The sequence below is a fragment of the Rhinatrema bivittatum genome, chromosome 3 (assembly GCF_901001135.1).
Source record: "Rhinatrema bivittatum chromosome 3, aRhiBiv1.1, whole genome shotgun sequence".
Classification (NCBI taxonomy): Eukaryota; Metazoa; Chordata; class Amphibia; order Gymnophiona; family Rhinatrematidae; genus Rhinatrema; species Rhinatrema bivittatum.
The window spans coordinates 212,836,765-212,849,138 of NC_042617.1; the positions used below are offsets into that span (position 1 = coordinate 212,836,765).

Sequence of the window (12,374 nt, forward strand, 5' to 3'; positions counted from 1 at the left end):
TCGGGAGAAAAATTATGCGCATGCTTTTGAAAATGAAAAAGTGTGTACATGGATCCAAAACTCTTTCTAGCCCCACCTCTGCAAATGCTGCTTGTTGCTGCAGGTAAAAGTAGGCACACATGGGCCCTACGCATGTGCTTTTACCTGTATATCAGGTGGTCAATTGTTACAAAGCCCTTTTCTGTTGGTAAAACACTGTTTTACTTACAGAAATGGCTTTTTAAATTACTCTCAATGTGCCCTTTTTAAATATAAATTTTATAATTGCAGCCAAGTCTCTGAACACTAAATCAAACATCAAAAACAGAATAACTTTGTCCTGATGCAAAGCAGAGAAGGTTTTTTGTTTTTTTTTAATACAGCTTAGCTTTACTAATGGTTATTCAAGTTCTCCATACATTCCTCGGTATCTACCCTGTTGCAGATTTTGGTATCATTGGCTGTATATACAAGAAGGAAATGATTGACAGGAGTTCGAAAATCCACTTGCCTAGTAAGATGGTCCTGGGAGCAGGAGGTAGAGGTGTATTTGCCTCCATCAGGGTTGAGTGGTGGGGACGGATGATCGGGGCCTCAGGAGGAGGCAGCAGCAGGCCTGGAAAGAGGAGAAATCATCTTTGGCCCCAGTAAGGGACCCCTGGTATTGGAGGGGTCTTTGACCTCAGTTGGGATCCGAGAGGGCCACAGGGAGGAGAGAGAGGGCACGGGTGGGGGAATAGAGGAAGGGATTGAAAGGACATTAAGAAAATAAGAAATTGCCATGCTGGGACAGACCAAGGGTCCATCAAGCCCAGCATCCTGTTTCCAACAGAGGCCAAAAACCAGGCCACAAGAACCTGGCAATTACCCAAACACTAAGAAGAACCCATGCTACTGATGCAATTAATAGCAGTGGCTATTCCCTAAGTATAATTGATTAATAGCCATTAATGGACTTCTCCTCCAAGAACTTATCCAAACCTTTTTTGAACCCAGCTACACTAACTGCACAAACTACCTTCTCTGGCAACAAATTCCAGAGCTTTATTGTACGTTGAGTGAAAAAGAATTTTCTCCGATTAGTCTTAAATGTGTTACTTGCTAACTTCATGGAATGCCCCCTAGTCCTTCTATTATTCGAAAGTGTAAATAACCGAGTCACATCTACTCGTTCAAGACCTCTCATGATCTTAAAGACCTCTATCATATCCCCCCTCAGCCATCTCTTCTCCAAGCTGAACAGCCCTAACCTCTTCAGCCTTTCCTCATAGGGGAGCTGTTCCATCCCCTTTATCATTTTGGTTGCCCTTCTCTGTACCTTCTCCATCGCAACTATATCTTTTTTGAGATGTGGCGACCAGAATTGTACACAGTATTCAAGGTGCGGTCTCACCATGGAGTGATACAGAGGCATTATGACATTTTCCGTTCTATTAACCATTCCCTTCCTAATAATTCCTAACATTCTATTTGCTTTTTTGACTGCTGCAGCACACTGAGCCGACGATTTTAAAGTATTATCCACTATGATGCCTAGATCTTTTTCCTGGGTGGTAGCTCCTAATATGGAACCTAACATCGTGTAACTACAGCAAGGGTTATTTTTCCCTATGTGCAACACCTTGCACTTGTCCACATTAAATTTCATCTGCCATTTGGATGCCCAATCTTCCAGTCTTGCAAGGTCCTCCTGTAATGTATCACAGTCTGCCTGTGATTTAACTACTCTGAATAATTTTGTATCATCCGCAAATTTGATAACCTCACTCGTCGTATTCCTTTCCAGATCATTTATATATATATTGAAAAGCACCGGTCCCAATACATTATTTGGGAAAGAGAGAGAGAGAGCATAGTGATAGGACTACAGAGGTGGGAATCGGATTAGAAGAGAGAAGACTACATGTGGATGGGGTAGGTAGTAGAGAAGGAGAATGAATGGCTTGTATGGATGGTGGGGTGGGGGTGTGAATGCATGGAAGAAATGTACTTATGTACACCGGGCCCTCTCCCCCTTCCAAAAACACATTTTTTGAGTGTGTGTGGAGGGGGGGGGGGTGAGGGGGCTAAGGGAATGAGTACATGGTGAAATCATTTTGTCTCTGGTGAGTAAGTCTTGGAGGAATTTTTTAATCTCTCTGATTGGAAAAATTAGATGAATAAGTTAATTTCTTATGATGGTAACATTGTTTTAACAAATGATTGGGAATCTGAACAGAATTATTACCATTTGGGTTCTGGTTATAATTTGTTCTGCAATGGCTATGTATGGAGGTATACTGTGTTTTTTAAAATCCGCTCACCTGAGTTGAATTGATTTTTATGGTAAGTGAGACGATGCATCTTCAGCCTCAATAGGGACCACAACTGTTGAATGCCACAGCTTTGGCTTTGACTGGGGCCTAGGAGAATAGAGGGTGCTGTTGCAGGCAGTAGGGAAAGAGGAGAAGAGAGGTGAGTGAGGAGAGAATGGGGAGAGAAGAGAGAGGGCTGCATGAGGGACTGTGTGTTCACCAGGGAAGAAATACATCCCCCATAATAAAACAGAGGAGTTTGGGCAGGAATACTGGCAGATGCATTTTGTTACTGGTGAGTAAGTCTTGGAGGAATTTTTCAAATTCTGGAGATATAAAAGCCCATTCAGTTTTTAATATCTGTAACAGTATAATGTATGCTTTGAGAAGAGATCATGGGAGATTGTATTATGATATTTACACAGTGCTTTCTTTCTGGAAAAAAAAAGTTCCAGTACTCGCAAGCAGGTGGAGGAAAAAAGTGTTAGTACTCAGTATCAACAAATACCCCCTGAAAAAAAGCCTTGCATTTATATATGGATTGAGGGGACATGGCTAGAAAGAGTTCTGAGAACTGTATTTTTATTTCTCTCTCATGTGTTTTATGTTGTATTAAAGACAGTCAATAAAAAATTACACAAAAGTTTTACTTATGTTCAGTGACAGCTCAAGGAATTAGTGCCCCATAGTTATGCATACCCAGATCTTTGTCAGATATATTACCTTTTTTTTTTTCAAAAGTTTTTCCTTATTATAAAACACTTCTTATATTTTCAGGTCTTTCATCAGTTTAGATCTATGATGGGTAAATGTGATATCTCTGTTCATTTAGTGGAGATTAGCCCTAAACTCAGTGAGCTCCAAGCACTAAAGCTGACAGGAGAGAAAATACCATTGGAATCTGATGAAAAATCATCTGTTTACAAAAAAGGTACTACTATGACAGGACTTCCAATTTTCTGGTACCATCACCTCCAAGATATACCACAAGGTATGTGCTTAATTTATTTAGTTTTAAAAACGCCTTTCCGAGGAGCTCAAGGCACTGTACAACAATTTAATTAATTAGGCACTGTACAACAATTTCATTCATTTTGTGTGTTTGTGTGTGTGTGTGTGTATAGATAATAGCAAAAACTACACATTACTGATACTGTGTTTTATATATATATATATATATATATATATATATATCAGCAATAATACAGCTAAATAAAAGAAAATAATTCTAAAACCTTCCCACATAATCATCATTAAATACAACATTGTACCTAATTAGGATGGCTCTGTAGTGACATGAGGACCTTTCCTGCTAATAAGAGGGTTTTATTGACTATCTGAATTATCATAGCCACTTTAAGGCTGCAGTTGTTAATGAATTTAAATTTAGAAGAAGATGGTGGGGGAAGTCTATTGTTCTTTGTTGTTTGGATGTCTTTATCTATTGAGGCTTAAAGTTCAAATTTATTACTGTTTTCTGGAATTCCTAATTCTGCAAGCCACACTGTGCTCTATTATTTATTACAAAATTTTATGGCATGCTTTCCTACCAAGGTACACGAAGCAGGTTACAGCAGCAAATAAAAATAGCAGATAGGGAGTATAGACATTATGACTGGTGAAATGGACATCATAATGAGTGTGTTGCATCGGAGGTGGACCCTTGGGCCGAGGTGGGGTTGGTGCAACCCGTAGGAAGGGTCCTGTGGGTCCCCGCCGTTGGCAGGCGAAGTGGGCTGATGGACGGAGGCCGGCTGGCGCTTCACCAATACCAGCCCTCATTCCCTGCGGGTTGAGCCTTTGGGTGCCAGGGCCGGCTGGACTTAGGTGGGCCTCTGTATGTCGTCGTCGATGGAGGGATCGAGGTCAGCCCAGAGTCAGCAGCAGAGATATGGTACAGTCTTGTAATGGACGTGGTACAGTCCTGGAGACCCAGGTGCCAAAGGAACAAAGTCAGACAGGAGGCGCTCGAGCAAGAGCAGGCCAAAGCCTGAATAGGCCACGTCCAGGACATAGGCTGAAGAGGTGTGTCGTAGGGCAATCTGGAAGTGGTGGCAAGCAAGGCAGAGGTCTGGGTGCAGAGATAGTCAAACGTAGTCAGGCAAAGCAGAGGACTGGGTCTGGAGAGAGGCCCTTATAAACCTCATGGGTAAGATTGATCGGAGACTCCAGGAACGAGCTCGGAAGAATCATCGCATCTCCGACCCTCTCCTTCTCCTTCTGTTGGAAGACCCTGTTTCTCCTGGAGAAGAACCAATGCATCTGGGTCGTGCCCATGTTTCGGCAGCTGTAACCACTCCTCACCCGCAACCAGGATGTGTTGGTAACTCCAGATTCCCCGTTCTCACGTTTCCGAAACAAAAGAAGAAGCTGGGGTGTCCAGAGAATGTGGAGGTTGTTAACCGCGGTCTTATGGCAGCCTCACCTCTATTTCTGTTGCCTGCTTCTCTGGAGTTGTCTACTTCCAATAACCTCACGCAGGCCTTGGTGGATTCGGGTGCCGGAGCAAATTTCATTCGACAAGACCTTGTAGAATATTATCAAGTTCATACCTCACCAGTGAATCCTCCATTAGTTCTTTCATCAGTGCACGGAGATCCCCTTCCCGGGAAGGTTACTCGTGTCACTCAGCCGTTACCCTTGAAGATTGGAACGAATCACATCGAACATCTCTCTTTCTTCGTCCTACCCAACGTAGTGAGCCCAATAATCCTGGGATTACCTTGGCTACAAAAACATCAGCCACAGTTTGATTGGTCATCTCTCGATCAGATCCAATAGGGACCGTTCTGTGCAGAATCTTGCTTAAAAACCTCTGGACTACCCAGGACCACATCTGAGCCGATGGCACTATCGGTGCCTTTACCCTGCCAGGAGAGGTCTAGCCTATCTGTGGTGTCCGTTCCTCAAGACGAACTTGTGAACGAAGGAGAACAGTTGATCTGCAAGGAATTGGAAACAAATTATTGATGAAGTCGCAAGGGCTAACCATGCAAGGTCTTCTAGCCGTACCTGGCATACAAGGATCGGGAGATTCAGCATCTACATGCTCTCTTGCAACAAAGGATGCGCCCTTCTCGACAGCCTATGGGTGAAGGGGTTCTCGAGATGGACGAAGAGGATTGGACCACAGAGGATGAGGAGGAAATTGATGAACCGTCAGGAGGGGCCCTTGAAGAGGGGGTACTGTTATGCTGATCAGCCGAAGAGGCCGATCAAGCTTACCCCTTCTGGTCACGGTCCGACATGCACCAGACCCTCGAGGGCTACCGCGACATTGAAAGGCCTACCCCTGCGGTCGGAATGCTGTCACAGCGGAAGTCCTGCCCCCCCCCCCCCCCCGACGTCCTCTAGACTTGCGCAGCGAAGCCATCCCTTTTCTTAAAGGGATCAGCACGGGAAGGCCGGCCCACAACCACTGGTCTCCGTCCCTTCCTGGAGGTATTTAGTCTGCCCTTGTTTGCTAGCTCATCGAGTTAGCAAGGATTGTGCTGGATGGAAAGCCTCCAGTCTGAGCTACTCTGCCACTTCTTGCTGCCGCTGGAAGCTCTCTCTGCCCTTCAGAGTATTTCTCTAACTTGGGTACCCGCTCCTATTTCAGCTGCCTATTTGGAATCAGGTACTCGCTCCTCGAGGGCCTGCTCTCCCTGGCTCGGTGCCTGTTTACAACTACTTCTGCCTGCTGGAATCTCCACCACACAGCTACCAACTTTGTGAGTAATCTACTTTGTCAGTCTGTCTCATCTACAGCACTGCTGCACTGGGAACCGGCAACCGGACTTCCATATACCATCTCTGTGAGACGGGTTTCCTCTGTCGAGGATCCCTGGACTGCTAACTCTGGATTGCCTCACTACTGCCACCTCTGGTGGAACTCATCAGCTGTTTAATAAAAGACAAATATCTGTGTTTGTGCGTCCTGAGTCTAGCCTGGTACTGTGGCTCCTCACAAGGCTCCTCCCTGTGGGCGTGGTCACCTCCACAGTACCCCAAGAATCCACTGAAACATCTCAAACCATAACATTAGGATTGGTTGATGTGTGGAGAGTCGTACACCCGGGTGAGAAAGACTTTACACATGTCTCTAGAGCCCATGCCTCTTTATCTAGAATCAACTACATTTTGGTCTCCCAGCACACTTTCCCAAATATTTCCCGTGCTGAAATTGGATAACAAATAATCTCTGACCACTCCCCCATATGGGTTGAGCTGAGCCATAATGCCTCTAGAGGTGGCTCTCCTAATACCTGGAGATTCCCAAGCTACCTGAGCTCTGACCCTGAATTTCAAACTTTTTTGAAAAGCAAATGGGAAGAATTTGTGTTTTATAATCAGCAACATGCTTCCAATCCTCAATTATTATGGGAGACTGGAAAAGCTGTGATGAGAGGGGAAATTATTGCCTTTGAAAAGTAGGAGGAAAAAAAGTCTCAATAAAACCATACTCCATTTAGAATCCACTTTATGTAAGGCCAAGGACCAGCTCATTCGCTCCCCCACCCAAGAAAACAAACAGAAACACACTTCGGTGCTAGAAGGTCTCAACGCATAACTTCATTGTAGGGCCCAAGTATCCGAACATAATTTTTTCAGATACAGAAACAAGACAGGGAAATTCCTTGCAAATGCAGTACAATAACCGCGGAGGAAAACTATTATTGCCCGCATGAAGTTACCCTCTGGTGAACTCGTATCCTCAAAGGAAGAAATTTGCGAGGCTTTTAAACAGTTCTATGAGTCTCTATACACAGATGATGTAACGGGTGGGATGAGGGAAGAAGAAGAGTTTTCCTAGCGTGTAGCAGATGGACTCAGAACAAATGGGTATAGTGTGCTCGTGCTAGCAGTTGGAGACGGATCTGACGTCAGCACGGGTACATATACCCCCACAGGAAGTGTAACAAATCAGTAATTTCCATCTCCAAAGCAGTTTGGAGCTACCTCACGCTCGCTGAGCGTGTTTCCAAATTCTAAACGACTAAATTCCTAGAAGAAACCTACTGAAGACAAGCCCCGCACTCCTGTGGTGATACCAGGCGGTCACTCACCCGGTTGAGTTTCCCGTGCTGACTTCCGTGGTCCCTCGGAGGTAGGAGCCTCGGTCCTCTGGCCGGTTCGCGGCAGGGTCCTAGCCCCCGAGTGAGAAGGGCTCGGGCGCGGCCTAGAGGCAGCCTCGGTCCCGGCGTGGACTTGGCCACCGAGCGAGATGAGTTCGGGCGCGGCCCAGAGGCAGCGGGTGCACTTCCTCGAGCGCGGCGGTGAAGGTACTTACCCTCTCCCCCCGCAGCCGGAGACCGCCCGGGTCACAGCCGGGAAGCGCCGAAGACAACAGGGACCTGCTACGGCAAGGCCCCATCCTCCACGAGGATCCAGCTCAATTCTCTCTTACGGTCTGGCCATTGAGAGGGCTAGACTGAAGAAAAGAGGATACTCGGAGCCGGTGATAGATATACTCCTCCGAGCACGCAAGTTCTCCACATCACTAACATATATCAGGATCTGGAGAGTTTTTGAAGCCTGGTGCGACTCTCACAGCACCAATTCGCATGCCGTTAAGATTCCTATCATTTTGGACTTCCTACAGGATGAACTTCAGAAGGGTCTGTCCCTCAGCTCCATCAAGGTTCAAGTAGCAGCGCTGTCTTGCTACGGTCCCAGGAGTGACGGCAACTCCATTGCCAAACACCCAGACGTTTCACGTTTCCTGAAAGGAGTCAAACACATTCGCCCGCCACTGAGGTGGCCAGTGCCCTTATGAAACCTCAACCTAGTATTGGAATTTCTAGCGGGATCAGCCTTCAGGCCTCTTCGAGGCCTGTCTCTCCATTTGTTGACCTTGAAGACGGTGTTCTTACTGGCTGTGTGTTCAGCACGCCGCATCTCAGAGCTACAAGCACTGTCCTGCCGTGATCCGTTTCTCAGAATCACTCCAGAGGCTATCCATCTTCGCACAGTTCCATCCTTTCTACCTAAAGTGGTCTTACACTTTCACCTCAACCAAACCATATCCTTGCCTACCACGGAAGGTTTGAAGAAGTCGGAAGAAGGTCGAATGCTATGCCATCTCGACATCGGCAGACTGCTGTCCAGATACCTGGAAAAGTCTGAAACAGTATGAAAGATGGACCATCTGTTCGTCCTGCACAGCGGGCAGAAGCAAGGGGAAGCGGCCTCACGGCCAACCATCGCCCGCTGGATTAAAGAAGTTATCAAGGCAGCCTACGTAGAGGCAGGAAAACCACCACCTCTACAGGTCAAGGCTCATTCTACCAGAGCGCAATCGACCTCTTGGGCAGAAACTAAGATGCTGTCGCCTGCAGAGATATGTAAAGCGGCGACGTGGTCCTCCCTCCATACCTTCTCCAGATTCTATCGTCTGGATGTCCAGGCCAGGGAGGACACAGCATTTGTGAGGGCAATCCTACACGGTCTTCAGGCAGCCTCCCGCCCAGTCCGGGAGTAGCTTTTGTACATCCCATTTGTTTTGAGTCCATCTGCTACACGCTAGGAAATGTTGAGATTACTTACCTGATAATCTCCTTTTCCTTAGTGTATGCAGATGGACTCAGCATCCCGCCCGGCTGCCGGTATACATGGGGATTCGCCGAATCACGGTAAGCCATGCTTGCTTCTATAGGGCTTCCACCCTGCCGCGTGGAAGCCCTATAGAAGCAATCTTCCCTGCAGTAATCTTCCCTGCAGTAATCTTCCCTGCAGTAATCTTCCCTGCAAAAGCTTTTATGGACACCCTGCCGGGTGTCCATAAAAGCTTTTGCTACACTTCCTGTGGGGGTATATGTACCTGTGCTGACGTCAGATCCGTCTCCAACTGCTAGCACGAGCACACTATACCCATTTGTTTTGAGTCCATCTGCATACACTAAGGAAAAGGAGATTATCAGGTAAGTAATCTCAACATTTTTAAAGACCTGACATTAGCAACACTGTCCGAGGACCAACTGTCCTTTCTGAACCACCCTTTGCAAACGTTTGAAATTCTTAAAATCATTTCTGAGAGTAAGCCCGGAAAATCTCTGGGACTAGATGGGTTCTCATACGATTGCTATAAAATACTTAAATTCTTTGTCTCCACCCCTATGACAGATTTTTTCACGAGTACCCAAACCCTCGGCTCCTTTACGTCAAGTTTCAATACAGCCCATATCACTATCTTGACTAAACCCAGTAAAGACCTTCAAAATCCGGCATCATATCGACCCATATCTTTGCTAAATTGTGATTGTAAAATATTAGCTAAAGCCCTGGCAAACAGAATTAGCTCTATTTTGGTCGGTATCTTCGCTAACCCGCAAAAAGGCTATGTTAAGGGATGGACGGCAAGCTCACACATTATAACGTTCCTCTCAACTATGCAGACCCGTCAAAAACACCAATTTCCTAGCGTGTAGCAGATGGACTCAGGACCAATGGGTATAGTGTGCTCCTGATAGCAGTTGGAGACGGAGTCAGATTTCAATCTAACTTCAGCACTACATATACCCGTGCACAAGGCTCTGTTTCTCAGTTTTTTCTGTCTCCATAGCAGTTCGGGACTTAACACATGCTTGCACAGCATTAGAAAACCAAACTCCAAATTCAAAGAAGAAAGAAAGAAAGAATCTTACCTACAGACGAGCCCCCCTGTCCTGTGAAGGGAGCGGCTGAGAGGCAGCGGGTGCAAGACCAAGCGAGGTGGTGAAGGTATTCCCCTCTCCCCCCGCAGCCGGAGACCGCCCAGCAAGAGACTGGGGAGCACCGAGACAATGTAAGGTAGAAAACCTTTCTCTAAGTCTCTGGTGTCCGAGGCTCGGATAACTGCACAGATCATCCCTCTGGCGTCTGTCTAATCCGGTTGAGCAGCCCCGTCCGGGCTAGACCCCGATCTGGCTAGAGGTTCCTCCCACGTGGAGCCCCTCCGGGGGGGCCTCCATTTTGCCTGTGTGGTCACCGGCGCCATTTCCCCCTTTAGTCGCCGCTTTGTCTGCTCAACTGAGCCATGCACACAGCAGCGAGCCAGGCGCATAAAATACTTGTGCACACAGCGCCGCGCACAAAGGGTGCCGAGCGCACACCTAGGCCCGTGTGCACAGCCACATGCGCATCTTCCGTTCCTTGGTGCACAACGTAGGCGCACCCGGAACACATAACCAGGCCTCCCAGCATGTGCATCTGTACAGGATACACGTGCATATCATGGCACCGCTGTCCAAGACAGCTAAAGGTCCAGTCCTCTGCCCGGCATGCCACCTGAGAGCAGCACAGCCCGAGGTGACCTCCACCCTGTGTCTGTTGTGCGAAGAAGCTCGGGGGGAGCCGAGACAAGGTCCCCCTCAGCCTATAGAGGACGCCGGATCTACCAGTGAGACTACCCTGGACCTCTCTATTCCCGACTCGGCCCTTCCACAGTTGGGGCCCTCAGGGAGCGCCGCCGGACCCAATTCAGTCCCAGGCAACTTCACCTGGGCGGGATTCTTCGTGGAACTACAGTCCTACATCCACGCACAGACAGGACCACCAGTGGCACAACCACAACCCCCGCCAGTGGCCCAGAACCTCCCAGGGCTCTCCCGGCCTCCACCAGATGAGCCGCCTCTGGACAAATACCTCCCTTTAGGGGACACAGATGATTCGGAGGAGGAACCAGAACCCATGGAAGAAGGGGAAGCCCCTCAAGGAACGGAACAGCATCGCACCATGACGAGCTTCTTCCCAAAAGATGAATTATCAGATCTTGTAGCCACGAGTCTGAAGGCGTTGGCCATCCCAGACACATGCAACACAGCAGATTCCAAGGCGAGCCCCTTCCTGGTTGGGCTCCGCCAAACCTCATGCCATTTCCCTATGCTACAGGCTGTACAACAACTGATCGACCTGGAATGGGACGCCCCAGAGGCCACCTTCAAGGGGGGTCAAGCCCTAGAAGCTCTCTACCCCTTGGATCCCGTGACAAAGGAACTCCTGAGGTTTCCCAAGGTCGACGCCTTGGTCTGCGCCACCACAAAGCGCACCAACATACCAGTAGAGGGTGGAGCTTCCCTCAAGGATGCCAATGACAGACGGCAGGAATACATCCTCAAGCAGTCTTACGCTGTATCAGCTACAGATCACTGCTTGCTGCGCCGTGGTATCACGCACCTGCCTGGCAATGGCCAGGGACGCAACTACGCCAATCAAGGCATTAGACCCAGCAATATCATTCCTCACGGATGCGACCTCAGACCTGGTGCGCACCTCAGCCAGGAGCCTCTTGTCCATAGTGGCAGCCAGAAGACAGCTCTGTCTCCGAAGCTGGTCAGCCAATGCGTCCTCTAAGACGAGGCTCACGATCATGCCCTTTAGAGGATCACTCCTCTTCTGAAGCGACCTGGACAAACTAGCCAACAAATGGGGCGAGTCCCCAGTACCCCGTCTACCGGAGGACAGGAGCAAGAGGAACCAATGCCCCTCTCCCCAGGCACCCAAGGGCAGAGGATCCCAGTGTTATAGACCATACAAAAACACTTACCAAGCCCCCAGCCCCGCCTGCAAAGGGCAGTCCTTTCGGAACAGACACAACCAAAGAGGAGCCGGCTTAGGACCAGGCCCCAGCCGCAACACGCAATGAGAATCAGCAGACCCATCTACAGGAAGAGATAATAGGGGGCAGGCTTGCCCTTTTCTACCAAAGATGGGTTGAGATAACGTCGGAAAATTGGGTCCTATCCATCATCCGAGAGGGATACTACCTGGACTTCCACAGCATCCCTCCGGACATGTTTGTGATTTCTCCGTGCCACGACCTTTCCAAGAGGAAGACAGTGGAAACCACGCTATCAAAACTTCTTGCCCTAAAGGCAATAACACCGGTGCCTCCGCACCAACAAAATTCGGGGCACCATTCCATCTACTTCTTCGTGCCCAAGAAAGAGGGAACATTCCGGCCCATACTGGACCTCAAGACCATCAATCGCTACCTGAAGGTACCCCACTTCTGCATGGAAACCCTGCGTGCGGTCATAAGGGCGGTACAACCGGGATAATTCCTGACCTCCCTGGATCTGTCAGAAGCCTATCTGCACATACCGATCCATCGCATCCACCAGTGTTTCCTACGCTTCGTGA

At 48.2% G+C, this 12,374-nt stretch overlaps 1 protein-coding gene across 2 annotated transcripts in view; it reads left to right on the forward strand.

Annotated features, from left to right (window-relative positions):
• NDUFAF7 (NADH:ubiquinone oxidoreductase complex assembly factor 7) overlaps positions 1 to 12,374 on the forward strand; it is a 144,252-nt gene that overhangs the window by 64,117 nt on the left and 67,761 nt on the right. For both annotated transcript variants that reach the window (XM_029594156.1, XM_029594157.1), the window contains exon 5: positions 3,051 to 3,264. In XM_029594156.1, the coding sequence (XP_029450016.1) occupies positions 3,051 to 3,264 (214 nt within the window). The remainder of the gene's footprint in view (positions 1 to 3,050; positions 3,265 to 12,374) is intronic.